General features: G+C 41.3%; 1 protein-coding gene across 1 annotated transcript in view; it reads left to right on the top strand.

Moving 5' to 3' along the window:
• Window positions 1-15,921, top strand: part of HECTD4 (HECT domain E3 ubiquitin protein ligase 4) — a 130,755-nt gene that overhangs the window by 60,506 nt on the left and 54,328 nt on the right. Inside the window, exons 19-30 of the mRNA XM_018569713.1 lie at window positions 157-310; window positions 450-550; window positions 925-1,123; window positions 2,440-2,559; window positions 6,253-6,357; window positions 8,667-8,830; window positions 9,139-9,372; window positions 11,766-11,958; window positions 12,076-12,180; window positions 12,295-12,383; window positions 14,885-15,060; window positions 15,590-15,722. Of these exons, the coding sequence (XP_018425215.1) occupies window positions 157-310; window positions 450-550; window positions 925-1,123; window positions 2,440-2,559; window positions 6,253-6,357; window positions 8,667-8,830; window positions 9,139-9,372; window positions 11,766-11,958; window positions 12,076-12,180; window positions 12,295-12,383; window positions 14,885-15,060; window positions 15,590-15,722 (1,773 nt within the window). The remainder of the gene's footprint in view (window positions 1-156; window positions 311-449; window positions 551-924; window positions 1,124-2,439; window positions 2,560-6,252; window positions 6,358-8,666; window positions 8,831-9,138; window positions 9,373-11,765; window positions 11,959-12,075; window positions 12,181-12,294; window positions 12,384-14,884; window positions 15,061-15,589; window positions 15,723-15,921) is intronic.

Below are 15,921 nucleotides of genomic sequence, written 5' to 3'. Positions count from 1 at the left end.
TACACCCTAAATATAGGTCTTGCTGTTCAGAGCCACTAGCCGCAGTTTATCTTTTTAATGGAATTTTTTCTTCAAACAGAACATAGACTTCCTGATATAGGTCCATGGAGAGCAAGCAGTTTAGATTTTTGCTAATAACTTGTATTATTATTCTAGATTGAAAGGCTTAGAACAAATCACCAAGTCCACTATGCTTGGCCACCTCCTGCCAGTACTACTTACATCTCTCATGCACCCCAATCTGCAGACCTTAACAATGGCAGATGCCCTGATGCCACAACTAGTGCAACTTGTACTCTACACTAGTCAGGTAAGACATACAATATAGCTGTGAATTGTAAAATGCTAGTTATGTGTGACATTTTTTTCTCACATAGGACAAGTAGTCAAATTGCTCATGTTGTTTTAGCTTCAGATGTCATCCTCATCCTTTTATTTTCTTTATTCAGACGGCATTATTGCTTAAAACCCAGTGTACTACTCTGGCAGATGTGGGAATTTCCCCAAGTTGGGTATCAGAGCAAAAAAACAAATTATCACCAGATAACAGGTAATTTATGCTACTCTAAATTTTATTATGTGCTTGCTAGATTTCTCTTTGGTTTCCTGGTAAATTCCTGGAGCAGTGTCCTCCTAATCCTCTTGCACGGAATTGTAATGATAAATCTCCCCATATTTTCTAAAGCGCTGTGCAAAGTGTTCTATATAAATCCTGTATAATAATAACAATGTGCTCCTGGATAATGTCCCAATACTTTGGTTTTGTGCCATATTTATGAGTGGCCCATGCACCCTGTAATCAGGTGACTGTAGGTGACTTTACCAGAATTATACTGGTTATTTTTACTGGGTCCATCACTGCTTTGTCACCACTCACACATATGCTCTTCTTTTCTTACCAATGGATTAATTGTTGTGTTCTAGGATGCTTGAAGAGAAGGAGGAGCCTGGTTTTCTTACTGGACTAAAGATTCCAGCTCCATGGGCTGCTGGAAAGACTGTGGAGACAGCACATCCTGTTAGAGACAATTATAAGTTCAAAGAAAGTGTACACATACCCGGGGCTCGATGTCTCTACCTCCGCTTTGACAGCAGGTGTTCCTCGCAATATGATTATGATAAGGTTTGTTTTTCTTTATCATTAAGAGTCTGATTTATTAGATGGTTTTCTAAGCACTGTTGATAATATATGTAATTTGTTAAATGATACTTTTGAATACTAACCTGCCACATACTTGGACTAGAGCTACACATGCAGTTTTTAGTATTTTGCAGCTGAGAGATTTTAATACTTGATAGTCATCTGATAAGCAGCTCTTATTTATTTGTGCTGCAAATGAGGTGATTGCCAACAAGTGTTTAAAGCCCCACTTCGGAATAACGTGCACCTCTCCGCATCCTATTACAGTCAACAACGATGTCGCTCCCTGAGCAGCGCTTTTGATTGGAACAGTGTAGAGGGGCCACTGCTTGTGTGTGAAAACAGTACGACTCTATAATGTGCTGACAGCAACACAGGGTATTTTGTTGCCACTGCTGCAGCACTTGGCAACTAAAGAAAACCTTAAAATAACAGCTTATTTATTACTGTATATGCATCCTGCTGATTTCTTTACCATCATAAAAAGGATTCAATTAGGATTTCAATCTTTAAGTAGCAAGAGTTGATCTGTGACTGTGTAGTCTCTAGTAGGGTATACACGAGTCGATTTCTGCTCACACGTTCGTATGAAGTATACCATCGGAACGTTCGATACTGGCATCAGAAACTTGCCGATTTTTGTCGTTCAAAATTTAATTCAATTTTCGCTTTTATTTACCATTCTATTTTGGATTACATGGAGTTTCCGAACGAAAACCACGTTGCCTGTTGGAATAGATATTCGAACATTCCAAAAACGACTTCTATTATTCGAAATTCTAACCATGTACTGGTGAAACTCGAATAATTAGAATATCGTGCAAAGTTCATTTATTTCACTAATGCAACTTAAAAGGTGAAACTAATATATGAGACTCATTACATGCAAAGCAAGATAATTCAAGCCGTGATTTGTCATAATTGTGATGATTATGGCTTACAGCTCATGAAAACCCCAAGAACCCCAAATCCACAACCTCAGAAAAGTAGATTATTACATGCAATCAATAAAATAAGGATTGTACATAGAACAATATCGGACCTCTGAAAAGTACAAGCATGCATATGTACTCAGTACTTGGTTTGGGCCCCTTTTGCAGCACTTACTGCAATTACTTTTGCGCGATATTCTAATTATTCGAGTTTCACCTGTATACCCTACTTTAGCCTGTATCACCTTGTTTATGTTTCTGCTTTTCCAGTGGCCATTAAGAAAAGGTTCTCCTTGCACAGCTTAGATCCAGACGTGTTTTACCTATGTAGTTTTATTTATATATGTTCTGTATTTAAATATGCAGCTGGTGATCTATGCTGGCCCTAACACAAACAGCCGGAAAGTTGCAGAATATGGAGGAAATACACTTGGATATGGAAGTAGAAGTGTACTGGGAACAGGCTGGCCAAAGGATTTGGTGAAGGTACCATTCCTGTCTTCTACAATTTATTAGTGGGTTTGTAGGTGTCGTCATGTTCTGTTCTGTGATTTTTAGGAAAAACATTGCTTACTAGTAGTCACTTTACAGTGTTTGTAAAAGCATATAAAGTAAACTTGTCTCATCAGCTAGCTTAGTTTTTGATAGCTAATGGGTGGTGTCATTTTGTCATAAATCCCGATTTGCTACAATTAAATACAATGTCATTCATATGTCACTGTTTATAATTGTTTAAGAATACTGCACTGGTCATTGGATATATTTTGAACTGCTCAACTTTTTCTGTGTATAAAGACAGATATCCCATAATTTGTATTTGGAAGCCACTAAAGAGGAGGGAATCTTTTCCAGATCATACGAATCATGGAAAAGCAATTTTTTTTTTCTCATTCGTTGAACACAGGAGTGCTATACTGTCGGGTTTTACTGCCACCTACAGGAAGATTGGACACTGGCCAGCCCAGGATAATTACTCCTTTACCCCGGATGGCTAAAGCTCTGCTAAGAAAAGACTAACCAATTTTTGCTAGACTTTTCTTTTTTTTAAATTTATCTGCTTCTATTAACTTGAGTGTGTTGGTACTTTTCCTTTGAAAGAACCAATGCCCTCTGTGGATCTGCTAGTGACCCCATTTTACAGAAATACAACCAGACCAGTAAAATGTGCTTGCCTTTAGGATTCTACTGACCAACAGTTATGATGCCTCCCATAAGCTACTTGACTAGTTCTGCCCTCTGACAGGTTTTGGCAATGACCTTAATCTGTGAAACCATGCAGAATGGGTTTGATTTTCCTAATAGAGCGGGTGGAGCAGATGTCTGGGGCCATACACGTCAGTTGTGATGGCTTGTTAAAAGCATCTACTGTAAGCTTGCATCCCAAATATGTCTGTTGTTTATTGAGATGCACATAGCACACTGATTAAGGTGCTAGGATGCTTTAGTAACTCCGCCCAAATATACAGTTGCTCTACAACACCAGTGGATGTTTCACTTGGCTTCTAGTCCTGTGATCAAATATTACCTTACTGGCACAAGTACACCAGCTGTTGACACAGACTCTGGGCTTTGTTATGCCTCACCTCCCGGAATTCTATGTCCTTGCTATAGTACCAAGTCATTTTTTGAATTGAATTTTAAAAAATGTGGTGCCCATGGTTAACAACACTTCCGAGCCTGGTACACGTTTTGAACCAACATCAGTAGGGCTTGGTATAAAGTGCTCCAAATGTTTTTAATGTATTTCAACCACTTTATAATACATAGTAGTTTTTTTAGTTTTTTTTTTATTTTGGTTGGAGTAGACATAGAGTAGTGTATAAATGTGAAAAAAACAGTGTATAAATGTGAAAAAAACAGAAGTCCACCCAGAAGTTGGTTGCTTCAAAAGCTAGAAGCAAGGCATCTGCCAAGCCCTCAGAGAAGCCTTTGACATGACAGTTTGCCCCATTTCTCCAAGTATGGGATTGGTCTGTAATTTTTGGGAGTTCTTGGGTAGTGTGCCCTTCATGTATACATGTGCAGTAAGCATCTCTTCAGGATCACAGGCTAATCCCTGGCCTCTTATCCCTTTGTCAACTCAAACTCTGGAGCTGGCTTTCAGACCACCACTCTCTACAGCAGGGGTGCCCATAAGGTCGATCGCGATCTACCAGTCGATCGCATAGCCAAGCGGTGAGGAGAGAGAGACGCTCGGCCAGGATCTGACAGCCGGCACCTCTCTCTCTCTCTGCACAGCTCGGCCTTACTTCTGTGACAGTGGCTCCCTCCTCCGATGCCCTGCGGCTGAAGTGCTTCTTTTACTTCTCGGATCCCCCGCTGCCTCTGCCCGGCAGAGCAGGGGGGATCCAGAGGAGAAGCTGAGCCCCCATGTGCGTGGCCAAGTGGGAGAGGATCGGTACATATCAGTGATATGTACCAATCCTCTGTGCAGGACAAACACTGGAGAGATCAGCTGATCACTACAGTGTTTGTGAATAACTGGGGACACATAGTACTATGTGTCCCCAGTGATGAATGAACAGGATGTGATTTACATCACTCCGTGTTCATTCATGAGTTTCTCAATGGGGAGAAGCACTCTGAACAGAGGCTCCTCCCCATTCACAAACTGGAAGATAGTAAAATAATTTCTGAATGAATGGGATGCCTCTACACCTCTCCCCATGTGCAACGTTGGCCACACGAGCACCACGAGAGGACAGGGCGCTGGGGCCTCTAGGACGCACTGGAATGTAAACCGGCCGACTCCCTGCGTTCAGGGGCAGGAGGGGCTGTGGGGGTGTATTGAAGTCAATGGCACCGCAGCCATTCCCCCCGCCCACAGTGTGATTGCCCCTCAGCCGGAACGCAGGCACATTAGGGCCTGCATTCCGCTCCAGTGCGATCTGCAAAAATAGTGCTCACAGCATTTTTGCAGATCGCACTGGACTGGAACACAGGCACTCGTGTGCCTGGGTTCCGGGTGCAGGAGATCGCACTGTGGGCGAGGTGCCTGGCTGCGGTGCCATTGACTTCAATCTACCGCCACGCCCCCTCTCGCCCCTTAATGCAGGTGTTTTTTCGTTGGTAGATCTCATTAAGCTCGTCATTTGAAAAGTAGATCTCCAGACGAAAAATTGTGGGCGCCCCTGCTCTACAGGATCCCTTTACCCCTTAGTGCTATCCCTTTACTAGGTTAGCAGGAACCCACATTGGCCAGTCTATAGTTGGGTATGAACTATTAGATGCCTAATGTCACTTTTGCAGCCCATTGAAGCTGAACAAGCACAGATTGTGCTTGATCACCTTCTTCCCCAGCCACCAGAGAGGCTCGGGGAATGACGGTATAGAAACCAGAAGGGAGGCAGTGGAGCCTGAGAAACTGGGCAGAGGGGGTATCAGGTGGACAGGGCTGCACATTTCAGAGCCCTTGGAATTGATCGAGCGGCTTCCAGTGTAAAGCAGACAGTCGGCTTTGCGCATGCTGCCGCTGACGTATGCCCATAGGGTTAAGAGACACAGGTTCCACCCCTGTTTATGTTCATGGTCTTGGAACTATTAGCTACAACCTGAGTCATGCTGAGTAGAAGAGGGATTAACCTAGGATTTCACAGAGTTAAAAAAATCCTATTTTTGTCATTCTTTTGGATCATGTAAATGCTGATTTGTGCGATCTGTTACAAACTACAATATTCATGCTTCCTAAAATCTGAGATTTTTTTATAGGCTGCTTATCCGTAAAAGCCACACTGTTGTCAAATATGTTTGCACAAATAGAGAATTACAGCTTGGAATAATTAAATTGAATGGAATAAACTGTATCTGTTCAATGATAAAGGTATTACCTAAAGTTCAATGACTATAAAATGATTTTTTATATCAGTAGATAGTCAGATATTGTCCTGTCAAGATACATGATGCATGAGCAAAGCTGTCATAGTTCATTTCACTAAATCAAGCCATAACATTACCTATTTTCCAGTTTCTAAACATAAATATTTTATTACTGAATCACGAATTTCAAACAACGGTCTAGATTCCATTTAAAGGACGCTTGTGCTGAGCACAGTGTTCTGATGCTTCTTGAATTAAAATAGATTCCTTAGGTTCCATTAGAGTGGAGCTCTGGTTTATATTTTTGTCATTTCCGATTTTCTTATTCTAGCCCAGTAAGTGATGTCTGCTTTATGTTGTCAGGTAGAGGGCGATACTGTCACATTTTCTTTTGAGATGAGGAGTGGTCGTGAGCATAACACGCCAGACAAGGCTATGTGGGGATTCTCCTGTACTGTTAGGGCACAGGTATGTATGTTCTTTAATACTTACTAAACAAAATGTTAATTGAATATGAGATAATGTTCTATATCTTTGAACTCACAACACAGCATTCCATTTAATTGTATAAGCAGCTTTATCTTAAAGGAGAACTATGGGGTTAGTGCATTTCCCCATAGTTCTCCTTAGGGTAACGGGAGGACACAAACTAGCGTCCTCCCGTCACCCTAGGCTCAGTACTGAGACGCCGCAGTATACCGCGAGCTACAGCTTGCGGTATACTGAGACGCCGCAGATGAAGCGGATCCCGACAATTATGTCTGGATCTGCCCAGCTGCGTGAGTGACAGCTGGCTCTGCCTATCTAGAAGCAGAGCCAACTTTACCCGCCCCCTCCCCGCAGCAGCTCGCGGTATACTGCGGCGTCTCAGTACTGAGCCTAGGGTGACGGGAGGACGCTAGTTTGTAAGAGAACTATGGGGAAAAGACTTCACACTATAGTTCTCCTTTTAAAGTTCTTGTTCCTCTGACCTTTACCTATTTGGGTATATGTTGGTTTATTGATTTCTTGTGTTTATATCACCCTCGGTACATCTTCACAGATCAGCAGTAATGAACATTAATTTTTATGCATGTGAAGTTCTTGGGATGAGATTTCTAGTTTCTAAAATCTATTAAAAAAAAAGCTTGACTGTTTTATGTGTTCGGTATTAAGGGCTCACTGAAGGTTTTTGATTTAAGTATATGTTAATCCAGTCATTAAAATCTCATATAAGCTTTTAACATGTTTGTCATTCCTCAAGTCATTTTCCCTAATCATCTTCCAGGACAGCAACCTGAGAGATGATTTGGTTCCACCTTCTACAGGAAACACAATTAGTAAAATAGTTAAAAGCCCCCCCCCTTCCCCTCGTACCTCAGTTTTAGATTGTGTTTCCTACCGTCCAGGACCACGTCACGTTTGTTCTTTTCTTCCTGACCGGTTGACCTTGAGGTCACGGATCCCCCTCTGTGCGGCTCTGCTGTTGAAGGGGTTTTTCCTCCCTTCTGGCCTTGCTGTAGAGCGGAGGGTTTTTGTTCCCCTATGTTATTCTGACAAGCCAGGATCTGGTTCCTTTCCTCCCTTAAGGATCCACTCCTGAGGCCCCCAGGCCTGTGGCCCTGTCCTGCTTTCCCTTGCTTGATGTAAGGGAGCTTGTAGTGTGGTTTCGTAGCGGCGTCCGGCATGCTGGGGCAGTGTATTGGGCGAGCAGTGGACTGAGAGGCGCTTCCGGTGTGTTCCAAGCCTCGACTTGGAAAGCATGACGTCACTTCCGGTCGCGGGTGATGACCTCACTTCCTACCTGCTAATCCCGCCTATTTTAAGCGAAACTAGACCCACCAATTAATGGTCTCCCAAAACTTACTGTTACTTTCAAGGCATACCTTCGCTAATAACTGTCAAGGTTGTCAGTGTGCTTATTTCAGCTCTCAACCAAACGTTCAAGCCCCCAAATGGCTCGTGTCATAGCTGACCACATGTGCAGAATCATGGCAACTGCAATCCAAATAGAGGCCAAGGTGGTTTCTTTCTTGTTTGAAAAGCATAAGAGGTTGTTGTTCTGCTTTTAAGGTCATTGTGCAGACACTTCGAGGGAATAATACTCTGTCTCCCGGTTGTGCTCCTATGTTGTCACCCTGTCATATGCTCTGCCAGGGAGACTAAATAATAGACACCAGGAGCGCCACAAAGAGATGTAGTACTATATGAGATGCATTCATTTCAAATAATGCTGATGTTTCTTCTACAAGAAAAGCCATCGTACAACAGCTATTTACAGATTTTGAAACCTGAAATTAAATATAATTGACTTTTAAGCTTTCCACCTGTTGGTTATAGAGGGACAGCATATGTTTAATGTGATTTATTTCACTTTTTGTTTTAATTTGCGAAAGAAAATCCAACCTGTAAAGTAAAGGGTTAATTTGTTGACCTCTTCATCTAACATCTGTAGCATTTGGCTCACTTCCGGTTATATCAGATGTTTGGTCTCCTGCAGGGCATCATAGTTCCTGTCTCTGGCCCTATGTCACTAATGTGCCCTGTAGGGGTACCAGGCATTCAACACTACCAGTGGAGCTTCTAAAGACAGTGGCCATTGATGCCATGGGTGCCGCTCGGGGGATGTATTAATCCTTTACTTTCATGGAAGATCTTGCTTTTACAAATTTTAAAAAGTGACTTTAAAGTAGAAGTCACCTACTGTAACATTCTTTCTTCCAAAGAATTGTCAAAAAGCAATGTACCTTACTTTTGAACAGCATACTCGTGGTGCAGTCACGACATGTATTTTACAGGAGTCCTCTGAAGATGTGTCTGGTGGGTTACCATTCCTGGTGGACCTGGCTTTAGGGTTATCTGTGTTGGCCTGTTCCATGCTGCGCATACTATACAACGGACCAGAGATCACTAAAGAAGAATTGACCTGCCATGATCTTTTAAGGTCAAAACTTTTACAGAGGTAATGAACATTTATTTACAAGGAAATTGGTCTGCTAATTATTTCAACACCAGTCATTAGTTTTAATTTGCTAGCTTAATTTAGTGTAAGCATATGCGTCATTTTAATTCCAATGACTATACTGAATATAAATAAAGCTGCATAGCATTTAGCAAATGTCATATGTTTTTAGGTTAGTGTTAGTAATGCGTTTCCTCGCTCTGCGAGGGGGGATTTCCAATATTTGTATTCACTTCTTAAACCTAAACTGTATAACTATTCTTTGTTTCTATGTAACTATATTATCATAATGCATTTTGTATTTTAAGGTGTCAATGGCAGGTAGAAGCCAATGGTGCATTATCGCCAGCCCTCACCCCAAGTCCATCTCCTCTGCCACTTACCATTGACGAAGACAGGGAGTTTTCATATCCCTCTGACATACTTCTACCACCAGCAGGAAACTACTTTGAGCTGCCCAGAATCAGGCTGCCTCCAGGCATTATGATTAAACTGAGGGAAATATCAGGACGTGCCCGACCTCAGTTCAGGCCAAGCATAAAGTAAGATGTTTTTTACAGTATTTTTTTCTTTATTACGTTGATATTCCTACTCGCATTTATTGGTAAAAATCTAAAACTCCAATTTATGGCGTCCGTGAGGAACTTTAATGGAAAAACAACTCCAACCAAAACTTTTTGGTTTTAGACAGGTTTTGAATGATGCCTATGGTGCAATTAGGAAGGTACAGAGAGTGATGGAAAATCTCTCAAACAGGGAAAAGATGTGACACATTTTTAGCAGTGGGCAATGGGTTTAGAGCTTCTGACAATGTTTTTATTGCCGTCTGTTCCTTCCTGTGATGTCCCCACCCTCCATTTTTTTTTTTGGTATTGGCATCACAGAGAGAAAAATTGAGAAATAAAAACACCCCTGTGGAGGTCACAGACGTGATTTAGAACTAACAGTTTAATTTCTTGCCATTGTGCCCAAAATTAAGAACATTTTTTGATGGAGTTAGACTTTAAATTACATGTCCAGCAGTATCCAGTCCACTTTTGGGAGGTAGAAAGTATTAAAACACCAGTCTGGTTTTAATCGCTATCCATGGCACCATAAGTGAGATTTTTCCCTCACTGTCCCAATGACAATGGTTTTACCAGTCAGTGAGGAAAAATCTTCAGTAGTAACATAGACAGAAATGGAAATGCTTTTCTCTTCAGTAGAATAGCAGCAGGCTAGAACCCCATGTCAGCTTTTTATTTTTGTCTGCGTCCTTGTTGCTGAAATCACTCCTACAGAGCATCAGATAGCAGCCGGTTCTAATTCTTCCCCCACTGTCGCAGTAGCGATTATCTATGGATTACAGCACACCCTAGTGGACACCCTCTGCTTGTCACTCTTGTCATGTTAGCCAGTGATATTCTTTAACAGTCTGGAGGGACAGGTTGCTAAAAGACATTGTAGCTTTTGTGTAGGTCACACAGAAGGCATTTGTTTTAGCATCTGATTACAATCAGGCTGTTATGGAAGCTTGCACTGAGTGAACTTGTAGGCTGCCATTGCTGTCCTCTTATTATTATTGCTGGTTGCCTGGCTTCCATGCTCATCCGAGTGCTTCAATACTTTTTCCTTTACTGACCTAAACATTTATGCAGATCAGTTTTGACTTTGACTTTTCTGGGTCAATGACTCAAAATGTTGGAGCCAGAAACGGGTAACTAGCCCTTTCTAAAGTTAGTAAAACTGAGCTGTTGTAATCATTCCAAGGTTTCCATGAATGTAATATTTTTGTGTTCCTCCAATACAATGGCAGTAGAGTTTTAATTCAGTAATGTACCATTTGTTCAGGTGTATTTCACAGACAGTCCTTATTTAGGAGAAACACACAAAGGTTTTGCTACAGTGTACAATGTATAATGTTTTTAATAAGGTGTTTGCCCTTATACATAAGTTGAGTATCTTGGGAAAGGTTCACCATAGGTGTTGCAGCCCTAGAATGTAAAAATTTTTAAGAATTTTAAGAGAGGAGGTTACGGCATTGGTAGAGCTCTTCATAATTTCCAAGTCCATTTAAGTTTAGGGATAGATTACATCACCTCCTCTTTCCATATCAGCATATAATGTAATCTAGATATTAGCAGAAGGAGAGAGACAAGAATGGAAAATCTACCACGTGTTTTAAAAATTCGACAGGGAGTGAATTTAGGGGGTTCAGTAATGTATGTTTTAAATGTATTTAAGAAAGTCACCATTGGTTATTGTAAAAGCTGGAAGGGGTCCACTCTGTCTAGTTTAAGAATAGATTAAACGGACAAGAACACATAATGCCAGCTCTCATTTTGATCTTTTAAAACATGCACTATGTGTCTGCTTATGTGCCCTAACTGTACTTCTGTTTGCTTCCCTCTAATATCTAATTAGTTATTGAAAATTGTTTCTAAATTCTTCACGCTTATGGACTTTCAACATTGATCTGTCTTTAGGAATATTATGAAATAACACTGGTTACTTGCCTGATCTAATTTTATGAATACAGTGGACTTTAGTGTCCTTGGTGTGTGCTGGGATACTGTCACCACCTCAAGTACCACTTTCTTTACAATGCTGCACAAACATTTGTTCTCTACTCATACAGGTGTAGTATGTGGAAGGAGGAGGATGAAGAGTGGCCTTATATTTCCAGCAGTCACTTGACAGCAGTGAAATAGTATCACTCGGGCAAGGTTTTCCATTGTGTCCTTGACATTATATATACTGCAGAACAGTCAATCGGGTTTATATGCAGGCATGATGACCATGATATGATTACCCTGTGTGATCGTGCTCAGACACTTCAGAGATCAGAAAAACTGACAAGGAAATAATGTAACAGGGAATTATTGAGAATAAAAAATACCTGCATTTCATGCTTCTCTCTAGACTAGATATGTAATACAGTTGTCTTTCTTTAAAGGGAAGTTATCCAACCAGATGTGATGGAGGAGATGGTGGTGTCCTGTGTCATTAAGCACCTGAATTTGGTTGATGCCCTTCAGTCCTTGATAAACTATCAGTACAGGGAGGAACATCTAGAGGAATATGACCTGTTATGTAAAATAATAGGAGAAACGTTTAAGAAACTGAGCGCTATGGAAAGACAGTTACAGGTAACACTTCAGCAATTGTGATAACCGTTGGTCTCCATATTATGTTTAAATCTATGTATAAATATGTTCTCTCTCTCTCTGCGCCTATTGTGTAATCTGCATTGATCTTTTTCACAGAGCGTTGCTGAGCTGGAACAGAAGTGGCAGAATGAAGTGGAAGATGCTTTAAATGGAAAGCTAGAGAACAATGCTCCGTTCTTTTATGACTATCACTATAATGAGGTATAGAAAACCATAGGCTATATTATGATTTCCGGTTATTTCTCTAAGCTATTGTTCTTCATTAGTGTTCAGCTGCAGCAGTGTTTTTACCTTATCTGTCTTCTTAACCCACAGAGCAAAATAAAAGAATTAGAGCTCTTGTGCTCCATGAAAGAAATACTTTTTGATGGAAGTGATCCTGAGAATATGGTTTTAGCTCTCAGGTAGGTAAAGCTGCCAGTATTCTTAGATTGAATGATTCTCCTAACTCATTTAAACTGTAATTGTTATTGATGGGAAAGTGATCTTGAAATTGGTGCAGCTGCATTAAACATGTCCTGGATAAACAAATACAGCTAGAAGTCAATCTACTAAATTTGACAATTTGGATAATTCTATGCATTTAAAGTACAACTGTCCGTACTGGTTGTGTTCCAGCTTGAAATGAAGGAATCTAGCAGTGCTAATACATGTACACTGGCCATGCACTGCTTGAATTTCATCCGATTTCATGCTGGATCGGTGGATTTACAAATCCAAGGGTGGTCCTGTATGGCTGAATACAGCAGCTGGCACCAGGCATTCCTCTATCTATAGATATAAGTGATTCTGCGCTGGACCTAGAAAAGTGTATAAGTGCTAGTGTGCCAATTAAGTTTGAAGGCTGCAGCAAAATCGACCGTAGGGTCAAAACAAATAACTTACAAATTATGCAGCGCCCGCAACATGTAATGTGTTGAATATCATAAACCCTAAAATTAATTAAATATAAATATAAGATGATTTTAATAAATAAATCTAAGTGATTCAAATAAATAAATTATATTCATATAACATACACATGAATATTCCGTGCCTTCAAGATCTTTTTTTATATAAGAAAAAACCATCAATGGCCCTGGATCATTGATCCCACAGGGTATGTGAAATAATTAGTGACAACTACAAAAAATTGTTAGTTGATGTGATGTGTCACGATCCAAAACAAAACAACTGTTCAAAAAATATTCCAAAAAAGGCAAATGTTCAAAAGAAATTCCGTGAACTGTGTTGGGGATAAGGGTTAATACCACCTATATCCCCTCAAAAGGTGCACTCACCGTGAGTAGTGGCTGTGATAAGCAGCCGGAAAACGCTCAAACAGAAGCTCCCAGGGCTGAAGCATCCATCCACCGTCTCGTTGTGCTCGTGAGTAGTGGCTGTGACAAGCAGCCGGAAACCGCTCAGTTGTGCTCTTCAGTGAAGGATATGTCTCCTTCCATTCCTTTTTGTTTTCTTGGTAACTTCATCAACAAAGGTGTTGGCTAGGAATATTTTTTCACACACCTTTGTTGATGAAGTTACCAAGAGTGGTGGCTACTTTACAACACACACCGGGACCATGGGGAGCAAAAGTAGCCCCCTTCAGAACAAAGGACAGTGTCAGCACAAATTCAGAGGTGATTTGAGGATCTGCAGCCGAGTGATACATAAATAAGCTACATTTGTGTTAATGTACTTGAGTGCATTTTTAAGATTTAACTCCTGAGTTTAGTGCCACTTTAATTTGGTGTGACAGTTTAAAGAAACCATTGAGGTACACAGGAAGTCTTAACATTTGTGTTTTTACTGCTGCCTTCAGGATGATTGAATGCTGGCAAGCAACTGTATGCCAGCCCAGGATCACCCTCCCCACTATCAGCATGCCTCAGGTTTTTGCTAGTGTCTTGGCTGGTTGGATGTATTTTCTTGTCACAGCTCTGCTAAGACACTTCTATTCATTGCTGCTGAAGCTCCGTCTCTACGATTGCAACTTTCTGGCACAGGTTTCCTCAGCGTGGCTTTTGAAGTAACGCATCTGCACCCTGCTGGACTGGACTTGTGGAAATTGCCTGGAAGTGACATTCAGGCACTGGGTTCTATATAGGGTGCTTCCCTATAGGTGCTTCCCTTCCCTTTTCAGGTCCAGAGCTGTTGTCATTGCCTCAACACTTACCCTGTTTCTGATGACTCTCTTAGGCAGGTCGGGCTGAACACCTTGGGCTACCTCAGTTGCTTAGGTCGCTGGTCACCTTTATTCCCTGTACCTGACGGTTCTTCTGCAGAAGGAGCTAATGCTTTAGGCTCACTGCTGATGTCATTAGCTGAGTAGAGTGTCACAGGTGTGCTCTTTGACCTTTTTTCTGCCATGCAGCATCAAGGAAGCATCTCCCTGCTTCTGCCTCTGCTGAAAAGAGCCATGTGGAACTTTTTGGTTTTCGATCCATTTCCGCTGCCAGCCTACAGTGACTTCTGCCACCTCAAGCCATCCGATTCACATCTGGTACCAGCTTTTTACTAAAGAGTGATTCAGGCTGTAATGTCAGTTATTAACTTCTACAGCCTGCATCAGGCACCCCCACCATGCATTCCTGGGGTAAGAGCACAAGATACAAGACATTTTGCCCACATTTCAGCTTTGAGACTTCCTGTGTCCCTCAATGGACGAGAGGGAGAAAATAGATTTTGTGTACTTGCCATAAAAAGTAGTCCATTGAGGGACGCCGGTTTACAATCATGCTCCCTGTACTGCTTTGCTACAAAAGTCATGCTAGTAGTGGTATGGTGTTATCCTGGCCTAGCCTACCTTCTTTTTTTTTTTTAGCCATTGTCCAGTCCTTCTGTACATGGTAGTAAAGGTTTGACTTCCTGTGTCCCTCAGTGGAGTCCAAAAATTCTATTGGCTTCTAAATTTTGTTTCCATCAGAGAGAAGTTTTTCCAAGAGGTGAATTCCTTGGCTCAGAAGCCCTCCCATCCAATGGCAAAAACAAAAACACTGGTGAAGAGTTTGATGAACCGAGCAGAGCTGCTATTGCATGTCACAATTGCAGCACAGTCTGGCATCACCAGAAGCATCTCTGGCACACCGACAGAGCCACCAGGTAACTTTTCCCTTTTTTGGGTACAATCATCACTGATCTAGAATTTGTCAACTCCAGCCTTAGCGTACAATGCTGATTTTCTGTAGAAAAGGGCAGTGTTACACCCTCTGGTGTATAGTCCATAGCTAGTGTGTGATTTCCAGTTATGAATACTCAGATATCAAGTGGCTAGGATGTAAAATGCTTGAATACTGAAAAATGGCCTGGATGGGAAGGGGGTTTAACACCGCGGATGTCAACTGGTTAAAGAAGAAACAGAATGACTTAAGTATTTGGTTCTCAAATGATTGCTTTCATTCTTTCTAGAAATTTGAATGGTAAGCATCTGTCTAGGCTAGCCGAATCTGTTAGCATAAGATGTCTAGTGGGGGGGTCTGGAAACGAAGCAAGGGATGGTTTCTCAGCAGAGACTTGGTAGATGTAGCTGAACTGAGCTTTAACATAACATATGTACACACCCCACAGCCTTTTCTTATTTTGTTACTGCTTTGTTTAACAGTTTCTAATGTGGCTTTCGTGTATTTTTCAGCATGCAAATCATCTGATGCTAAAGCAATATCTCAAGCAATGCGCCAGCCAGTTTTTCTCCGTAGCATGTCAGCACCTTCTGACCTGGAAATGATTGGAAACAGTGACCTGGAGTTTAACAGATCAAATTCAAGGTAGATATTATCTTCTTTTTCTCTTTTTTTTTTAGTCAATGTCTTTTTATTCAAATTACAGGTACAATAGGACAATGTCAAGTCAACTAAGAACCTCTGAGGGAAGGTCACCCGTTTACCTGGCAACCTGTCTGCCGTAATACGTTGACAGGGCATCTGAATAACAAATAATAAGTAGGAATATCTCAATGAAACAACA

Source organism: Nanorana parkeri, unplaced genomic scaffold (assembly GCF_000935625.1).
Source record: "Nanorana parkeri isolate BGI_ZX_2015 unplaced genomic scaffold, ASM93562v1 scaffold1381, whole genome shotgun sequence".
Lineage (NCBI taxonomy): Eukaryota > Metazoa > Chordata > Amphibia > Anura > Dicroglossidae > Nanorana > Nanorana parkeri.
The sequence above is the reverse complement of the archived record's forward strand: the minus strand, read 5'-3'. Positions and strand labels throughout refer to the sequence as shown.